The 20,554-nt window shown below is 36.2% G+C and overlaps 2 protein-coding genes across 2 annotated transcripts in view; both read left to right on the top strand.

Moving 5' to 3' along the window:
• The first annotated feature begins 1,313 nt into the window (after window positions 1-1,313).
• On the top strand, window positions 1,314-2,385 carry LOC149168531 (uncharacterized). Its single transcript, XM_089426936.1, has one exon. It carries the CDS (start codon window positions 1,329-1,331, stop codon window positions 2,352-2,354), a length of 1,026 nt encoding a protein of 341 aa, XP_089283062.1. The 5' UTR covers window positions 1,314-1,328; the 3' UTR covers window positions 2,355-2,385.
• A 12,471-nt stretch (window positions 2,386-14,856) lies between these two features.
• NRPD1B (nuclear RNA polymerase D1B) overlaps window positions 14,857-20,554 on the top strand; it is a 309,428-nt gene continuing 303,730 nt past the window's right edge. Inside the window, exon 1 of the mRNA XM_089428292.1 lies at window positions 14,857-15,412. Coding sequence (XP_089284418.1) covers window positions 15,338-15,412 — 75 coding nt within the window. The 5' untranslated portion in view covers window positions 14,857-15,337. The remainder of the gene's footprint in view (window positions 15,413-20,554) is intronic.

Raw genomic sequence — 20,554 nt, 5'->3', positions numbered from 1 at the left:
CACAATTTCCATGTGTCAGCTTTGTTCAAAGGTTATTATGTGCTACAAAGCTCCTTAAGTGATTTCGTAGCGCATAAGTCAGTTTTAGGTGTTTTCGCAGCGCAACATGTTTCATGTGATTTCGTAGCGCAGAAGCCCGGTCTAGGTGATTTTGTGCTGATCCATAGCAAATCTCACCCAGCTGTCATACTTATCAGAATCCGCTGTGTTTTAGGTCGTTAGGTGTCTTGCTACTGGCACATGTTGCAGTTGTTGCTGAGAAGGAGACAAAGGGTTCTGTTTACGATCTGAATGCATTTAATGGAAAGTTGCTTGCTGGCATCAATCAAAAGATTCAGTTATACAAAAGGGAGCTCCGTGATGATGGTTCAAGAGAATTGCAGTATAAATGTGGCCATCATGGGTACACTGCAGTAGCAGAGGCCATAACATTATTAATGTTAACAATACCCGGATTGGACCGCCTGGGAAAGGGCCTCAATGTGGTGGCCCGGAGCGCGTTGAAGCCATTGTTGACTGGGGTGCCCTTCTGCCTTTTTCTGTTGATGGATATCTACTAAGAATTCAAGACTCATGCCTGAAAGGAAGAAAATTAACCAATAGAACAAGCTGCTTTCGCCAATCAGCCTCAGCAGTTTGTATGTAACAAAGATCCATTCTCAGAAGGTGCATGCTTCGATTTTATCAGTAAGGGTAAATGCGATAAAGGGGATGACGACAGATTTAGCCATGACCCAGATGCTGGAAAGAAAAGGAGAAACATAGTGTCTAATACACATCAGCCTTGCTGGTTTTGCTTGTCAAGCCCTAATCTAGATACTCATCTTGTAGTGAATGTAGGGGACAATTTCTACTACGCGCTAGCCAAGGTATTTGAAACCGAGTTTAGTCTATGCTTTTTATAAGCGAAGGGTTTCTTATTTGGCAATAAGTTTCAGAGAATTTGGATTCCCTTCTGAAGGAGCGTAGTATTATTTCAAGCAGTTGAAAGTTTCTTGGCTTGTGATGATTTTGTCATCTTCTTTTTCATCTGTTCCAGAGCTAGTCCATTGTACACCTGTAGATACAAATAAGGAAGATTTTCTCAAGCCTCTGGTAAAGATGAAGATGGGTACCTCTGTATCCAATTTTTCTGTGGTCAGAGCTCCAGGTGAAAAAGTTTCATGTTTCATTGCATCCCATTCTGCTTCTACATGGGAATATAAAGGACAAAGTCAGTCGTCATGGTGTGGATATGTGAAGTTCAATAAACTAAGAATGCACGGAAAAAGTTTTGTGATGAGATTTCTTTTGGTCTAAAAGATAGGGAGATTTCTCTTGCAAAGGCTATGTTATTGATTGTTGTTGAGGATGAAGCATTTATGTCTTATAATCGAGATATGGATGCTCGAGCAGTTGTAAAGGAGGGGCGAGAAGCTCCCAGTCTGTCAAAGGTTACCTACGAATGGGCAAGCTTAGATGCCTTTCCGCTAGCTGGCAGAAGCATTACAGCACGGTTGTCTGAGCTTGACATTATAGCAAAACAAGTGGAAGCAGAGTTAGTATCAAAAGAAATTGGGTGCCATTTGTTGCAAGTTTTGGAGGCGGTGAATTTTGTTCTTTTTGATTTACGAGGCTTTACTAGGTCATCTCTTCTTAACAATCCAAAGCAGTCATACTTGCATCAAGTGCTAAAATCTGCATCTGGAAGTGGAATAATGCTAAGCATAATATATATTGAAGTTTGCCGAAGACTTGGAGTTACTATTGTAGGAGCTCGTGTTGGGGAAGAATTTTTGATATGGCCCAAAACTGAATACACTGAGGAGCTTTTTCAACTATCTGAAGGAGAAAGCTGGTTTGCTAAAGTAAATGGTGGTTGTGTTAAACATCCTGGATCAAAAGCTTTCGATTTGAACAGCAGATCACTTCCAGATATTGAGCTTGGATCAAACAGAGACATAATTGCAGTTGCTTTGGCAAATCTAAAAAGGCTTTATTGGAAGCGTGCATCAAGGGCCCATCCTGGCTTATTGCTAACTTCTCCTCTTCGACCAGTGCACCATACTTCTGACCAGCCCAGCAAGTTTGATAACTCAAATGCTTTAACATTGCGCCCCCAAGAATTGAGATTGTCCATTATGTCATCCGAGAGGCTTCTCATTCTTCAACCACATAACTGGGCATTGCGGAGAGACCATGGCATGCTTTTATACCGTAGCAGACGCTATGGAGAAGCCGTCCAAGAGCTTAGTATTTGTATGGCCTTTGCCCCAGTGGAAGAAGCAAAAATTCTGGAGCCTTTTGTTGAAAAACTGCATCTAATGCGTGCTGAGTCTTCGTGGACACCTATGGAATTCAGTTCTCGGCCATAGGATTGTCTTTTGATGTACAGTTAATAGTCCATTAGTTGAAGAACATGTTTTGATAGTTTCCTTTGAACATTTACCTTCTACTCTTTCCCTGCCTCCAGATGCAGATAGTGAATTACAGAGGCTTGCGCATACTCTTAAAAGATTTTTTTTCAGGAAGCATGGAAATGCAATGATTGTATTTGAAAAGTAATTGAATCTAAGGATCGCTAATCATGCTCATTTACAGGTTGTTCCCATACCTTTGGCCAAAGCACCAGCTGTGTGAAGTGAATTTTAAAAGGCAGGGAAGAAGTTAGGATTTGAGTTTGATGTGATTAGACCTGGAGAGAATGATATTGATGTCAGAATGTCATTGAAGAAAGTGTTACATGGAGGAATGGGCTATTTCTTTGTGGAGCACCTGATTCAGCTGGTCATTCTGGAAATGCTATTGCAACTGATAAAGGGCAAACAGGCAATGCATCCATTAATCAGCCAGTGAGGTACCAGCCAGCTTCATACAGTTATATTTGGAACAGTCAATGGTGTTATTGATGTCATTGCATCTTTTCCTCAGGAGAAATATATGTTTCTTGAAAAGTTGCAAGCAAATCTTTTCAAAACAATCAAGGGAGTAAGGTGCTTAAGCCATGAACACTGGCGATCATTTAGCTATGAAAGGAAGACTGTGTTTTTGAAATTACACAGCAGTTTCGTAGCGCGCTACGAAACTGCTGTAGGTGATGATTTTTACGCAAATCAAGCAGTTTTGAATTATAAGCGGGAATTTTGAAAGGGAAACATCTAAAAGGCATACAAGGCATCATCTGAAGCTATCTAACAGTTAACCAGGTCAAGACACGTGGAGATAATATGCATTCGAATCCAACTTTGGATTTTTGTCATAAAGGAAGCATATTTCATATTTATCACACTTCAGGATATGTGAAACAGTTACAGTTTGCAAAAGTTTTGGCTTTCACGTATGCAAATGGTGGACAACACATCAAAGACGTGGCAGTTTGCTCCATTTTGGGGTAATTAAAAGATAAAGGATATACTTTGTTGGATCCGGACATGTTAAGGCAGACTAAAGACCGATACACAGGGACAGTTTCATACATTTCAGGGTATTGGAAAGGATGTGTCATTAAAGATCAAACATGGAGCTTTGAACATCCATTACAGTCAAACTAAAGGGGAGCAGATGTCAAAGAACGAGGATCATTGTAATTAAAGCCATCATGCATGTAATATGGAGTTAGAGTCATAGTTGATTTAGATCTCTTTAAAAACTCCAGTTAGTACTTTGTTGCATTTATTAGTTGGTTAAATGGTTGATAGGTGTCATTAGAAGTAGTTTTCAAATTCCCCTCATGCTGGAGGAGGAATCTCGATCAATTAGAATAAGAGCTCTATATATAGCTGAAACAGCAAGGTAATCAGGGTTGGAAAATTTTATGGTACAGCTTGTATTTGGCTTATGTAAAGACTCATTTCAGTAATATAATTTTGATTTTACTTCTCAGGATTCATGAGGGATTTCTATTGTTCAGAATATGTGATCTTGTTCTTTCTATAATTTTACAGTGGTATAGATGTATAATCACTCATAACTCACTGAATGTGCTCTGATTTCCTGTATGCATTTATAAACTGTGGTCCTATATGAGTTATGTTCTGAATATCTAAATGCTGAGTGCCCTGACTTCCATGTAAGGTCAAGATCTTTGTTATGTTGAGGTGTTGTTGACTCCATAGGCCCAATGGATAGTTGTTTAATATGTATCCAACATTCATATTTGTTACAGTTGTTTCACAAGAGTTAGCCATCTTATTATTAATCAAAATCATTATTACACCCAGAGAGAGCCCTCTCAGGTTGAGGAGGCTAAGCCTCAGCCTAAAGTAGTTTTGAAATAATTACTTGAAGTCTTCCTGGGCTGCAGCCTTCCAGGGCCTGATTTTGAGATAACATATTATATGGTTTTTGGTCCCTCATGGAATGAAATGTGAACTATTTGGCATGAAAATTACACTTCTTAAAAGGGCCTAAAAGGCAGTACCTAAATGTGTTTGTTGGAAAATTTGAGTTGCTAAGAACAAAGCCATGTTTTAGTAGGCCATCGTAGCTCCCAAATCAATAGTAGCAACAACTCGAGATCTTTTGATTGAAAAAGTCTAGATTAAGGAAGTGAAAGGTAATCCTTTGATACTAGAGAAATAGGAAAGGCATGGGTTACAAGACATTTTGTTGGGAGGTACCCTTTAAGTAAGAAGCTACGATACAAAACCTAGGTAATGGAAGGATTGGTAAATTCATCGGGAGTAAGAGGAAATAAAAAACTAGTACCTCGCTTAGAGTAAATTCATTATGTTTTTGGATGTGGCCCCAAAAGACAATCCTAGGGTGGCAGGTGCAAGTGCAAGGGGGGTCATTTTTTATCAAAAAAGAAATCATGAAGTAAGTTTTGAATGGGCTTGGCTAGAGCTGCTAAAAACCAAGTTGTGTTACTTACACTATACCAAGGGTTAAATCTTCTTGATACATGGTGTATATGTGATTTATTTATCATCAAGGACTCAACACTAATCATTAGAAGTATGCATGGCTCTATTACATCAAATGGAGGTTTAACAAGGCTTGTTTGGCAAATCTAGCAAGAGATTAGATAATTTGCACCAATAGAGTTTATCCACATCATAAGAGAAAGATTTAACAAGTTGATCACCTACCATTGAATCTTTTTTCCTAAAATGTGGAACCTTGGGGGGTTTCCATCACCCCAATTCATTATTCCATTGACTTGTCCAAAGTTTTGCATACCACTTGTTATTCAAGATGAATGTCATTCCAAATTTAATTTGGGAGGATGAAAGCTTAGGTTTAGTAAAAATATTAGTACCATCACACAATTCAATTGTTACAAGTAAGCATGTCATTAAATGTGGTTTTAATTTAACCCCAAGCAAAGGGTGGATAATGGACATAAGTGTGGAAGGAAGGTTCTCCAACATTTCTTTGGGCACTTTCTAGCCCTCTGAGGAGCATAATTTGGAAAAGTTTCTGGCTTGGAGGAACTTTCAACTAGTGATTGAGGTAACTTCTAATCCATTAATCTATCTCCTACATAATTGTGCTTAGGTATGTCTCTCTTTGATTTATCATACTTTCTTGCAACATCACAACAACTTTCTAATACAAAGATTAACCATTCTTACTATTAAAAAATTCCTCGCATTTATTTATTTGTTTTAACCATTTATTTTTATTATTATTATTATTATTATATTTTAAACATTTCCAATTTTTTTGTGTTTTTATTACTTACTCTAGTAACATAAACAAACTTTATCCTATGAGTATAAATATTCATATACTTAATCTTTACACATCCATTATTATAGTGACACATTATATTCATTCAAACATAGAAATTACAAATGTAATTTCATTTTTTTATTAACATATGTTTCATTTAGATTATCATTTCCTTTACAGTTCTGTTTTCATTTTTCATTCATTCATTTCATTTTCATTTTTTTGTTTAAATTTAAAATTTCATACTTCACATCATTTTTTAATTATTAATTTTACGCAACATTCATTATAATAACATAGTTAAAAACAAATAAAAAATACTTATTAATGACAAATGTGAGATCTTGGACATGAAGAGATGTCCTAATTGTATACCTTCACATCACCTACATCATGTTAACCTGAATATTTATTTATTTATTTATTTTTAATCGACACAAAAGATTTCATTGATAAAAAAAACTATTCACGGAGTACATAGAAGCAACTGGCACCATACTAGATGTTAAAAAAAGTTTAATGTTGAGCCATGGATGTTGGTAAAGCATTTACTTCCACACATACCTTGACTTCCGTAAAAAAATAACATATAGACCTTGATATGTTGCGTCAACAATTTGAGGAATACCAAACTTAGCCCAAGAGCAAACCACTAAGTACAAAAATAGACAGGCATACACTGACATAGATAACATGAAGAACTAAGGAAAAAACATGAAGGGAAGTAAGAGTCCTTCTCCTTCGCTATGAAGAACCAAAAACCAAAGAAACCAAAGAGCAATTAAAGAGCAATTGAAGAGCTATAACCTTAGTCAAAGATAATTGACGAGGACATTGGAGTCACATTTGGTGAAGGAGCATTAGGGACAAACAATGCAAAGTTGATCGTAGAATTGGTTGGTTCAATATTGCCTTGTGGAGTGTTGATTACTTCTGTAGTGTGAGAAGCATTTCTTGAGTCAAAATCTGAGTCTGACACAACGTACTTCTCCACCCTCTGTAGTCATATGGGAATATCGTCTAAACAATACCATATTCTTTTGAGAAGACCATTCCATTTCTCTTGTCTTGCAAATATCTTGTTGTAATCCATCTACTTGTCCCTGATGATGAAACGAAGTAGAGAGTCCACTTGTTGGTATCTTACAACAAAATGTAGAAAATGTAATTTTTTTTTACGAAATTTACTAGGGTATGGAATCTAATTGAATTCTTAGTTTCCTAGTTTAGAATCTGAAAAATAACATTTGTCTCCAAATCAAATTGACAGATCTCCCTTCGAACTTCTGCGGGTATGGTGTAAAGCACAGTTACCACAGAGTTCCATCCGAACAACCGCCTAGATTGAGAGCTAGACCTACTGCTGGAACCTCCCCTATGACTTGCCATTCTATGTCGAGGTGGCATGGCCAATTGGAGGTGTGCACAAAAAAGTTACTATGACTTCCCTTCAACATAACTTTGATGATATTTCAATAAACACAAAAACTAAATTGATAAAGAGGAAATGTGAAGTATTTCGACTTAGGGCTATGTCATCAACGTAACAGGGAATCCACCAAAGTGGAATATATGTATACCACCCAAAGGCTTGATTGAACATAGTTTCAAAGGCAGTAAAGGACAACACAATTAGGGGGCCTAAATATAGTCTGGGTTGCCAATACACTTTAATATTTGTGAATGTCGTAACCAGGAAAAGGAAGGAAAAATAGATACTAAACTGAGGGACCAAAGCTTGTAAGGAGAATGAACTGAGACCTTTTTACAAACTGAACATGATAACTATGCAAACTCTATTAAAACATTTGAGAGACCAAACATGTGTAGACCTTAACTGAAGAAAAGACTTCCCAAATTTACATCTTAAGAGGCATAATAAATCCCTTCGCGATTTTATGGAAATAAAGACACCATTAAAACCAAATCGAGAAATTCCCTTGGTACCAAACCCCGCATACCAAAAATAGACAGTTGAAGGAGATACCAGAGAAGTTAAGAACCTTAAGCGCTGATGAGAGTAGCACAACCACCAGTTCAAAAACCATCTCGAAGGTTGCGCTGTGCAAGAATAAAATGAAAAACATTGACTAGAAAACCTTTGGAAATATATGTAGTCTCTGTTGTCCTGGTATATTTTCCATTGAAGATGAGAAATCGATCATCGACTCACTGAATGAGCTGTGTGAAGCATGAGAGAAACATATAAAACCAAAGGCCTTACAAATTTGCAGACCTCACTGCATAATGTTACATACCAATTCCATCCCTTGCATGATTGAATCCCTTTATAATCACACAAAGCAAAGATGTTGCTTGTCGTTGAGGGATCATCACACTACCAGGAAAGGACGAGGGTAGGACAATTGTATTGCAACACATAGGTTAAGAAAATCATTCTCTCTACTGTGCGAGGAGTTGTTAATGGTTTTCAGGCAACCTTCATTCTTTCACATGGTTGATAATGTCAGAAAAATTAAGGCGAAATCTCCAAGGACTGAACAAACTAGAGGTGATGCATAGACCCGAAATCATAAATAATTACCACCGTCTCCCACCACCTTCGCACTTGGAATAGGGATCAATACCAAATGATATATCACCATTTTTAATGTGCTCATCTTACACATTACAACGTAGAGGGGACACTTGGCGAGAGTCATTCTCATTCTCTAGATATTTCGGTGGAGCTTTAGGCACTTGGCAGTAGTCTTGCATGCTCTAGAGCCTTCGGTGATGTGTTAACCATTGATGTAGTTCCGTTGGTTAACACCCCACCAGGATCCTCTACTTTGTTTTTCCTTTTCTAACAACGTTTTAATGGCATGATTCTCCACATCTCAACTCGAGATTGGCCATTCAGTGTCCATGTCCAGACCTTGCAACTAACAGCCTAAGTTTTCAAGGTAATCTGCCAACCCATTACCCTTTTTCGAGTATGCTCAACGAGGACGTAGTCAAATTTTTGCGAGCACTTCATAATATTAACTACTAGATTTTCTAATCTCCATATATGAATACTTTTTTTGGACCTGCTTGCCATCCAATAGTTTATGAACACACTGTATCACCAATAATGAATCCCCATGTAATTTTATCAACTTGAATCCTAGACGAGCTGCAATATGTAGTTCTCTCTTTGTCGTCAGGAACTCTGATAGGTTATTTGTTCCAAAACCACAATCGACTACAAAAATTATTGTTGGGTTAGAGTTGTGGTCTTGCAGTATACCCCCGAAACCTGGTGGCCCTGGGTTTCCTTTTGATGCTCCGTCAAAACTCAACTTAATGAAGTTAAGTGGTGGTGGCTGGTAATAGTTTTTTGCTGTTACAACTGATTGTACTTGATTTACTGGGTTAGAAGTGGTCGTATTACTATCCAAATGCAACCTTATTATTATTCTTATTTTTGTAGCTTTTGCTTCCCAATCTCCCAACAACTAGGCAATTGATAAAATATTTTCCTGTAGGTTTTCCAGTGTGATTGTGATTTGTAAATTGCCATGGATATTCCACTGGACAATTCATCACAACAAATACGATAATATTATATTAAAAATTAGAGATTCTACACTATTACAGTTTTATTAAACTTTAAGATATGTAGATTTAACTTTAATTAGTGCATGCATGTGAATGGAAATTATGCAGAAAAGTATAGAATGACAAAATAATCTCAGACACACATAAGACACAAGATATGCTCTCTAGGAAACCCTTTTAGGATAAAACCTAGATGGAAGGTGAGGCCGCTTCACTCTCTTTTTTTGTCTAGAAATATGGTTGCATGTACAAAGAGGTAATGCATATGGCCCTTGGGTTGCTACAGTGCACAAATCCTCTCTATGTTCTCTACCTCCTATCTCTCTTGGCTATCTTTTCTCAGCTATGGAATAAAATGCTCTCGAAAGAATGGAATGCCTCTTCCTCCTAGTGGTTCGGTTATAACACAACCTGATAGCCTACTAGTGGTTAATTTTGAGTACATCAACTCTTAACTAGAGTTACAATATAGACTCTTCTAGAGTTTTTTTCCATCATAATCACATGGCAAGTCCCTTTTCCATGAATAATGGGGGCTGACGTGACATCCTCACAAATTATAGGTGTGAAAACATGAAGGTCAACTTATGAGTGGCATAATTTTTGCATACAGAATCTGATTGACGTGCTTCTTGCGCTGCTGGAAAGATCTATGCGTGTCGAATAACATGAAATGGTGTAGCGCTAAAGCGACAAAGTTTTACCCCTGAAAAAACATCGTTTGATGTGTCAAAATGCTCCCGGAAGGTTTTAGACCCCATTTTGCAAAACGGGGTCCCACCGGTAAAAACAATCCTGTAAGTTGATTCCTCCACTTTTTCCACTCCAAATGCATCGAGATGGATGACAAAAAATATAATAATCCAATTTGAATCATATTGTTTTAAGTATATCCGATGTTTTGGATTGTTATCTAAAAATTATATGATTCCGTTCTTTCCATAGATTCCATAGAATAAAACTAAGGATTGAATGCCAAGCCCTATTGACTACAATGTTCTGAAACTGAATAATAGTCTAGCAGTTAAAAATAGAAATCATATCTCAAAAAATTGAAATCAGACACTAAAAACATTGCATAATGAGTTCTGAAACCTTAGTAGCAAAAGTGTAAGAGATGAAAATATGCTCCACTATTTCCTATGCTTCCCTGCAAAGGAAGCACATAGAGGGTCCTTCAAATCCTCTTCATATAATCTTGTCCCAAGTTAACAGTCACCTCCATGTAATCAACCATAGGAATTTAGAGATTTTGGGCCACCAGACCCCCAACCAAATCCATGTCCAGATTTTTTGATTCTCCACTAGTTGTTGTTTTGCTGCAATATGATACGATTCCTTAACTGTAAAACGTCCATGTTGCTTTGTCCCCCAACATAGTATTTCCTATCCATTCGACAACTAAATCCTTCTTTGACATAACTCTTGCATAAGCTTGTCCCATGGGAGTGTTTGGATGGGTAGAGGCCAATCCTTCTCCTCTTTCCATATCCTCCAAAAGGATGCATCATCAGATCTTTTCCAATAATACTTTACTTTCGTTAGACTTAGACTTTCCAAATATACTTACATCTCTAGCAATTCAGTATTAGCATTAAGGCCTGGCATCTATTGCTAAGCCTCATCCCAAAAATTGGCTTTGTCGCTTGAGTGCACCTCCTAGAAAGCATATTTCGTCACCATCTCTTTACTATGCTGTGCCCAATTCCATAGACTCAATCCAACCCGAGATTCATTTGTTCGCAATCTTTCCTCTAGTGTGATTAATCGAGCATATTCACGATCCTAGATTTGTATCCATAATTATTCTCCTCCTTTTACCCATTGGCCCCAGATTTTTGCTCCAAGTGCAATACTCATGACATCTGGGTTTCACAACCCTAAACCCCCTTGAGATTTGGGTACGCCCAAACAAAGTAAGCCCTTTAATAATTCCTTTAGAGCATGATTACTTTAAGGATCTGCATAGGATGCCCATTGCAAGGATAAAGAGGAATGGAGATAAAGGGTCCCTTTGTCTTAATCCCCTTAATGACCTGGATGTAAAAGAAGGGGAACCATTTACTACTATGGAAAAAAAAGGTGGAGAGATTAGTGATAAAATCCATGATATCCACTGCCAAGAGAATCCAAAAGCATATAAGATGTAGAGTAAATAGTCCCAATTCAAGCGGTCATATGCTTTAGATAAATCTAATTTTAGTAACATACCAGGGTTCTTCGTCTCTTTGAGTGAGTGTATAATTTCCTGAGCAACAAAGATTCCATCCATGATTTGTCACCATTCCACAAAGCCAGATTGCTCTGGCGAAATAAGACTAGATATTACAGGCTTCAAACACTTTACTATGACTGTCAATATGATTTTATATTATTATTATTATTATTATCCAATTTTAAGGCCATGTCCAAGCCATACACCAAACTGGTGTATGAGACCCCCCTTGTTTGTGGGCAAGGGACCCACCTCCACGCAACGATTTGACTGCTAAGTCTACGAAGGCATACATACTCTACCCCCCTCTGGTTTTGAACATGTGACCTCTTAGGAGTAAACACATGCTCTTAACCATTAGGCCCACTCAAGCTGTATTAGTGCAATGGGTCGAAAGCCATTGGGATCGTAGTGACCCAGTTTCATACCAAAGTGATAAAAGTCGCGTTTAAGCCTCTCGACAATGACTAAGTTTGTCTAGATTCCTCCACTAATTCCTGGATCTCCTCCCCCATAAACCGCTGACATGCTTGGTAAAAGTTGGAAGTAAAGCCATTCGGTCCAAGTGCTTTATTCTTAGACATACCCATTACAATTACTTCCACCTCCTAAAGCTAACCTGAATATCACTTACATTGTATATATTCATATAGTAAAATCCACTCATTATATATCTTAATCCAACAAAATATATATATTTTTTTTTACATTATCACTTACATTGTAAATATTCATACGTTAAAAACCACTCATTATATATCTTAATCCAACAATTTTTTTTTTTTTCCTTCTATAATCTTAAAAGATCTCTATATTTTTACATTATAATAGTTCGTCCTAATAAAACTACCACAAAAATATTTTTTAAATTTTTTATTCTTAGGCATACCCATAACAATTGCTTCCCCCTCTTAAAACTAAGATGAATATCACTTACATTGTAAATCTTCATACAATAAAAACCATTCATTATATATCTTAATCCAACAAAACTTTTTTTTATATATTAAAAGAATTTTATATTTTTACATTATAATGGTTCGTCCTAACAAAACTACCATTTTTTTTTTTTTGATTTTATGACGCTTTATACACAAAATTGTTGTTCTATTGCATTATATGCTTTCTTAACTTAAAGTTGACAACCACTTCTCTGTTGTTCTATTGCATTATATGCTTTCTTAACTTAAAGTTGACAACCACTTCTCTTTTTTGTTTGTCTCTGGAAATATTAGTTCTTTCTTATTTCTTCTAAAAATAGCGTTAGATGTTATTCAGCGCAATATGGTAGAATGTTGTAATATCATATACACATTTTGACTTGATCAAAATAAAATAAAAATAATCTTATGTTAAAATAGAAATAACTTCAAACTCAAATAATAAAAACAAAAATTCTACATTATTATTATTATTATAATTTTTGTTGAGTAATTAAGGCCAGCGCAATATGGTAGAATGTTGTAATATCATATACACATTTTGACTTGATCAAAATAAAATAAAAATAATGTTATGTTAAAATAGAAATAACTTCAAACTCAAATAATAAAAACAAAAATTTTACATTATTATTATTATTATAATTTTTGTTGAGTAATTAAGGCCATGATTTTTGATCTCCAGGAACCCATGGTATTTATGTGGAATATACTCTATTTAAAATGAGAAATTAAACCAACCTAGATCCATCTTAACTCCAAATCTACCAAAGACTAGGACAGATCAAGGGCTAAAAGAGATCAAATCTATTGAGATTCAAACCTCTTTTAAAGTAAAAATATATTTGATTTCTCTTGACACTTAATAAGTCCATAATTAAAATGGAACAAACATTCACCAAATAACATAAAAACTTAAAAAAACAATATATTATTAAAAATGAAACAAAAACTTTAATAAAAAAAAACAACATAGAAAAAAACATACTATTAAAAGAAAAAAAATACTATTAAGAAAACAAAACATTAATTCCTGTTCATTACCTCCTTGACCACTCTACTTACTAATCCCCTCACCGGGTGTATAAGTAAGATTGGCATTTTCAACAAAACATTAATTCCTGTTCATTACCTCCTTGACCACTCTACTTACTAATCCCCTCACCGGGTGTATAAGTAAGATTGGCATTTTCAACAATAGGGTTTTATCATTAGAAAGATGGTACATTAATTAATTATTAACAAATTTAATTTTTTGTTCTTTGGATTCCTTTGGCACTTGGAAAAGTGAATCACTCCATTTTGACAGGTGATGCATTAAATTATTTTCAACGAATTAGGGAGGTAAAGGAATGAGATATATTAAAGTGGAAGCGGGTCAAAAATAATAACAGGTCCAAAACTGGTGACTGTAACCCTCCCTCGCTTGCTATACGGCTTTTTCTTCTGAAAAAAAACCCTCCCTCGCTTACTATACGGCCTTTTCTTCTGAAAAAAAACCCTCCCTCACTAGCCTCAGGGGTGTTAAATAATAAATTCTTGCTCATGATCAACTAGTCTAAGCGTTGAATGTCAAAGTCTAATCACTCCTGTTACTACAATGAATTGGATCCTTAAACAAATAAATTAACTTTTACCTCGATAAAGGCAACCTACTTTACATTAAATTTAAGATCCCAAAATCTCTTAATGCATATTTAAATATCCGTATGGCTAATAATTATAATGATAATATATTATACGTATATTGCCACTACCACCTTTACGAAGTTACAACTTTCCTTCGCTCGTGTTATGTGTATGAATCAACGCTCTACGCCCTATTCACGAAGTTACAACTTTCCTTCGCTCATGTATATGTTATTTGTATGAATCAACGCTCTAATCACATCACACGTGACTACACAAGGAGCGGCGTCCGGCGTATGTGGACAGAAAAAACATAAATAAATGGGCCGTTTTATATGTAAGAGGAAAGTTGCTAAGAAGAAAAAAAGGGGAAAAAACATAAAATAAAATAAAATGGTAAAAAATTCGTTTGCAAAATTATTTTTATTAAAATTTGGTATTTTTTTTTAATCTACATTTCCCAAAATTTTAACAAAAATCATACCCAAACTTCCACTATTTTCCACACAATACTCTATTTATTTAGTCATGCTTAATGGTTTGAAGGGAGATGTTATTTATTCATGCTGAGTTGTTGGGAGATGTGCATGTATCTTTCTATTTATACATATATTCGTGAAATGTGCATATATGTAATGTTGCTATTCATAACATGGTTGGTAGATGTGCATATATCTCTATATATATTTCTAATCCCGATCGCTCCGTGGAAGCCTGCGAGCATTTGAGCTTTTCTTTACTTTAAACATGCGACGTGGGTGGTAAACAGCACTCCTGGGAAATACTGTTCTTCTAGCAACAAGATAACAAGGGTGGAATAAGCTTGGATTCTTCTCTGGTGAGTTCTTGCCACCAACGTTGTGAGGGTCCCTCTAATACCACTTTTGATTCAAAGAGAAAAGGGTTGGTCCTGTCACTCTAGTTTAGAGGGTTAAGTCGACACAAACCCTCTCTGCCCAGACGACACACTGCAATGTTGACGCGGGGCCAAATAGTGTGGTAACTGCCACGCGGCATTTTAAAAGGAATGGCGGGCCATTCAACGATTCCGTCGGAATGGCACGATGTTGGGTATTAAGTATAGTACTAGCTCTCTCCTCTGCCTCCCACACATTCTTCATTTTCTTTGCCACGCGGCCTTTCAATGGTAATGGCGGGCCATTCAATGACGCAGTCCGTAAGGGAGGTAATGGCACGACAATGAGGTACTCGGTATAATTACCAGCTCTCTCCTGTGCCTTCGCACACAATCTTCATTTTCTGCTGCTGTTCCGCTGGCTTCGTTGGTTGGTTGCTTTTTACCTACGATTAAGAAGAGCGAAGAGTGAGGCAGTTCACTTTGTTTCTTGCCACGATGGAAGAAGCTGCTCGGTTCCCGCAGGCGACTTTGACAGGCATCCAGTTTGGCCTTGCATCGTCTAGAGAAATCGTAAGTAGCATGAACGAAATAGAGTCCTAGTTTAAAGTTCTTCTGTTTAAGTCTCTAGCAAAACAATTATGCTACCGCTGTTAAAACTCATTTTCATACTAATTCAGTCGGAAACCAGCTTTGAAGTCTGAATGCTGACAATGTTTCATACTAATTCAGTCGGAAACCAGCTTTGATGTCTGAATGCTGACAATGTATATGTGTGTATCAAGTTAAACGAAATATAACACTCGTTCTTACTGTTTTTCATAAGTAGCATTCGACAGAACCTGAAAGCGGGGTAGGGTTGGTGGGGAGGGGTAGGATGGGATGAAGAGGGTTTAGTACGAACTAAACTGTTTACATTGAGAAGTTTATACCCAGAGGTCAAGTAATTGACATTATATAGGAAAATGCTCTTTTGTACAAGAACAAAAACAGTTTGAGTGTCTAGCATGATCCAGGGTAATTTTCTTCTAAGTAGCATTATGTATTTAAACATTAGAGCAGAGAATTGCTAATTCTGCAGTAACTCTAAAAATGGTGGCCGTTGGAACTTTGTTTGAAGTTTTCTGGAAATTTAAGGTTCTGACCACCATCCCCATCTTTAACTCTGTAGCAAATAATTTATGTTAACGTTGTTAAAACTCATTTTCATACTAATTCAGTAGGAAACCACCTTTAAAGTCTGAATGTAGAGAATGTATATGTATATAATTCAAGTTAAACGAAGTATAGCACTTGTCTTACTGTTTTTTTTTTGGGTAGTATTCTTTTAACCACTCCTCATCCTTAACAGCTATCTTACATTTCGTAATGGCTTACGTTGTTTCTGTTCTTCTGGGCATTGAAGATTCTTGACAGAACCTGAAGTGGCGTGGGGTTGGGGTCGGGATAATGGCTTACGTTGTTTATGTTCATCTGGGCATTGAAGATTCTCGACAGAACCTGAAGCGGGGTGGGGTTGAATGGGGTAGAATGGGATGAAGAGGGTTTAATAAACTCGTTCGAACAACGTACGAGCTAAAATGTTTGCATTGAGAAGTTCGTGCCAAAAGGTTAAATAATTGAAATAATTGACATTGTATGGGAAAATGCTCTAGATTCTATTGTACAGGAACTGAAACGTTTGAGTTTCTGGGACGATCCAGGGTAATTTCCCCAAAGTAGAATTATGCATTGAGCAGAAAATTGCTAATTCCGCATTAACTCTAAAAATCGTGGATGTTGGAACTTCGTTTGAAGTTTCCTGGAAATTTAAGTTCTGTCCACCATCCCCATCTTTAATTTCGTAGCAAATAATTTATGCTAACGCGGTTAAAACTCATTTTCATAATAATTACAGTTGGAAACAACCTTTAAAGTCTAAATGTAGAGAGTGCACATTGTATATGTATGTAATTCAAGTTTAACGGAATATAGCACTTGTTCTTACTCTTTTTTTGGGTAGGTTTCTTTTAAGTTTTAACCACTCCTCATCCTTAACAACTCTCTTATGTTTGGTAATGGCTTACGTTGTTTCTGTTCTTTTGGGCATTCAAGATTCTCGACAGAACGTAAAATGGGGTGGGGTGGGGTGGGGTGGGGTGAAGAGGTTTTAATAAACTCGTTCGAACAATTCACGAGCTAAACTGGTTGCATTGAGAAGTTCACACCCAAAGGTTAAATAATTGACATTGTATGGGAAAATGCTCGAACAGAAACAGTTGAGTGTCTAACACGATCCAGGGTAATTTCCCCAAAGTAGAATTATGCATTTTAACAGTAGAGCAGAGAATTGCTAATTCCTCATTAACTCTAAAAATCGTGGATGTTGGAAGTCTGTTTGAAATTTCCTGGAAATTTAAGGTTCATCATCCCCATCTTTAATTCTGTAGCAAATAATTTATGCCAACGCTGTTGAAACTCATTTTCATACTAATTCAGTTGGAAACCACGTTTAAAGTCTGAACGTAGAGAATGGGTATGTATGTAGTTCAAGTTAAACGAAATATAGCATTTGTTCATACTGTTTTTAATTCTGAACGTAGAAATTGTATGTGTATTTAATTCAAGTTAAACGAAATATAGCGCTTGTTCTTACTGTTTTTTTGGGTAGTAGTATTCTTTTAACCACTCCTCATTCTTAACAGCTCTCTTATGTTTGGTAATCGATTACGTTGTTTCTGTTCTCCTGGGCATTGAAGATTCTCGACAGAACCTGAAGGGGTTGGTAGGGGGAGGGGTTCGATGGAATGGGATGGGATGAAGAGGGTTTAATAAACTCGTTCGAACAATGTACGAGCTAAACTGTCCGCGCTGAGAAGTTCAAACCTAAAGGTCAAATAATTGACATTGTATGCGAAAATGCTCTTTTGTAAAAGAACAGAAACAGCTGAGTGTCTAGGCATGATCCAGGGTATTCCCCCCCAAAACAGCATTATACATTTTAACAGTAAGCAGAGAACTGCTAATTACGCAGTAACTCTAAAAATCGTGGCTGTTGGAACTTTGTTCGTTTGAAGTTTCCTGGAAATTTAAAGTTCTGTCCACCATCCCCATCTTCATCTTCTAGGTTGTTGTAAAAAGACTAACCCTTGCTCGTCACATCACATTGTAGCAGATAGTTTATATCACAGTACATGTTTACTTGAGCTAGTTTAGAGTCTAGACTACAGCTAGTTTAGACTATAGTGCACGTTTGCTTTAGTTAGTATTAATTTCTAACTTTTTAACAAGATGCTGATAATTGTTTATAAGAAAGGATGGACACGCATGAGGCAAGTACCTCATTGGAAGACACGCATAAAAGTATCTGCAAATTTGAATTCATATAAAAATCTAGTAAATTGTGGGTGAGTAATAAATTTGATGGATGGATGCATAACTACAACATTTTAAGCAGAATAAGAGGAATGGCCATTTCGATTATAGGAATGCAACCACAAGCAAATATCAGTTTGGTTGTATAAATGCACGTAATGGTGTGAATGAGAGGAAGTTTAGCGTTATGTTATCATTAAATATACAGAGCATGGATCTTTCGTATCACGTCATTGTCCAAAGCTTTCGGAATACCATATATGAGATGTGAAATGAGTGATATGTTATTTACATATACAATATATCGATTGATCCATATCAAAATCTTATATTTAAGAGACTGATCTTTAATGGTTAATGTATGTTAAAAAGTTTACCTTTGAATCTTTCACACCCGAGATAACTTCTGACAACAAAAAAAACCCCTAAAGCAGAGTCAGCATGCAATACAGTCGAAATTAGACATTGGGATTTTGATTTACTTGCAAGATATGCGCTATGTACTTATTCTCCTATTTGTGAAATGAGAAAATTGAAGAGGCAAAGAAAAAAGGGTCCCGAGGGTAGTACTTACTACTTACACATAAATATCATGATTCATTCACCAGATCAACGAAGTAGTGGCTCATCCTCTTCAAAAAGAGGAGTCTGTCCCACAATGTATTGACTTGTTCCATGTGTCTATTAAACTAGAGGTTATAAACTTTGATGAGATTATGTGGTGGAAATTTATTGGTAGCTCCTTTTCATACATTCAATAAAACACCTTAATGTTTCTTCTTTTAGAGTAGGCCTTTTATCTGGCCTCAATTGTAACAAAGATGGGAAATGATGGGGCTGCACAGGAAGTGGACCAACCCTTATGCAGTATCAACTTCAACAATAACACCTGCCAATGGGGCGATTAACGTAAATGCAAGGAAGTTCCTTACACATTATATATAATGTTTCGTGGGGTGGGGTGTTGCTCTGGTAGTAGTGGTAAGGATTGTGCTTAATAACTAAAAATATAATTAATTAGTTATATTGCATGCCCTCTCGCTCTTTGAGATGATTAGTCCTTGAAGCATGGGGAGTCCAAATAATATGAATACCATAGGATAGCATTTGGGAAGACATCCATCTGAAATAATTCTTGACTATTGTTTGTATGTCTTGTGGAAGAATGTTGCACATGAAAACATTGGTTTTGTTTCAATATGCTATTGGTGGCATCATATCATTGGATATTGGTTTTGGCATTATTAGTTGAGATATCGATGAACATGTTTCTTCATAATGAGGATTTTGATGCAGTTGAGCTTTTGGATGTCGGGCTCTTTGTTTTTTGAATTATTAAACCCAAGTTTGACTCCATTCATGAATATATTTTCTCGAGGGCTCCCAATTTCCTTCCTTTATTTGTTAATATGATATTTTTTTAACATCTTTTGGCTATTGATCTTGGTGTTCTTTGATTATTATGTATTCTATGGACATAATTACTTTGATAGATTATTCTTTGTCGTCAAATGTTGCTCTATGTTTCTTGCTCCAATCCCCTTTGATTTTTTGATTTTTTCAATGAGGGCCTCATTTATTGATTTGGTCTTTTGATGATGCACAATTCCTTTTTAAACAATTGAGTACATGGGTAAGTGCTTGAACCTATTTGATCTTGGAGTCCTTAGTACTCTATGTATTTTGTGGACAATTCCCTTTTTAAACAATTGAGTACATGGGTAAGAGCTTGAACCTATTTGATCTTGGAGTCCTTAGTACTCTATGTATTTTGTGGACAATTCCCTTTTTAAACAATTGAGTACATGGGTAAGAGCTTGAACCTATTTGATCTTGGAGTCCTTAGTACTCTATGTATTTTGTGGACAATTATTTTGGTCATCTATTCTTTGTCTTCAAATGTTGCAGTGGTTTCTTGCTTCAATTCCTTTTACGTAGTTAAAAAATTTCTAGCCTCTTTGTAAAATTGGGTTTGTGCTTTTTGTAGCTTATCAATTTCATTCACTTTCAAAATGCGTACTTCATTTATTGATTTAGCCTTTTAAAGATGCACAATTTCTCTTTTTAAACAATTGATTTAGCCTTTTGAAGATGCACAATTTCTCTTTTTAAACAACTGGTTTATGTGTGAGATCTAGGAAATGTTTGTGAATGCTGTATATTCATTAACTTTCTCATTAATGGATGTATGTTCTTGAAGACACCAAATTTTATTTTTATTTCATCAAAATGATGTTGATTGATGCCATTTGTTTTGTGGACATAATTACTTTGATAGTCTATTCTGTGTCTTCAAATGTTGCATGGGTGTATTGCTTCAGTAAATAATAAACTTTTGCTTGTCCTTTTGTAGTTTATTAG

The sequence above is a fragment of the Pinus tabuliformis genome, chromosome 4_2 (assembly GCF_031772625.1).
Source record: "Pinus tabuliformis cultivar Carrire ecotype Pingquan chromosome 4_2, CPIR1, whole genome shotgun sequence".
NCBI lineage: Eukaryota > Viridiplantae > Streptophyta > Pinopsida > Pinales > Pinaceae > Pinus > Pinus tabuliformis.
Note: the sequence above shows the minus strand (reverse complement) of the source record. Positions and strands in the feature narration are given on the sequence as shown.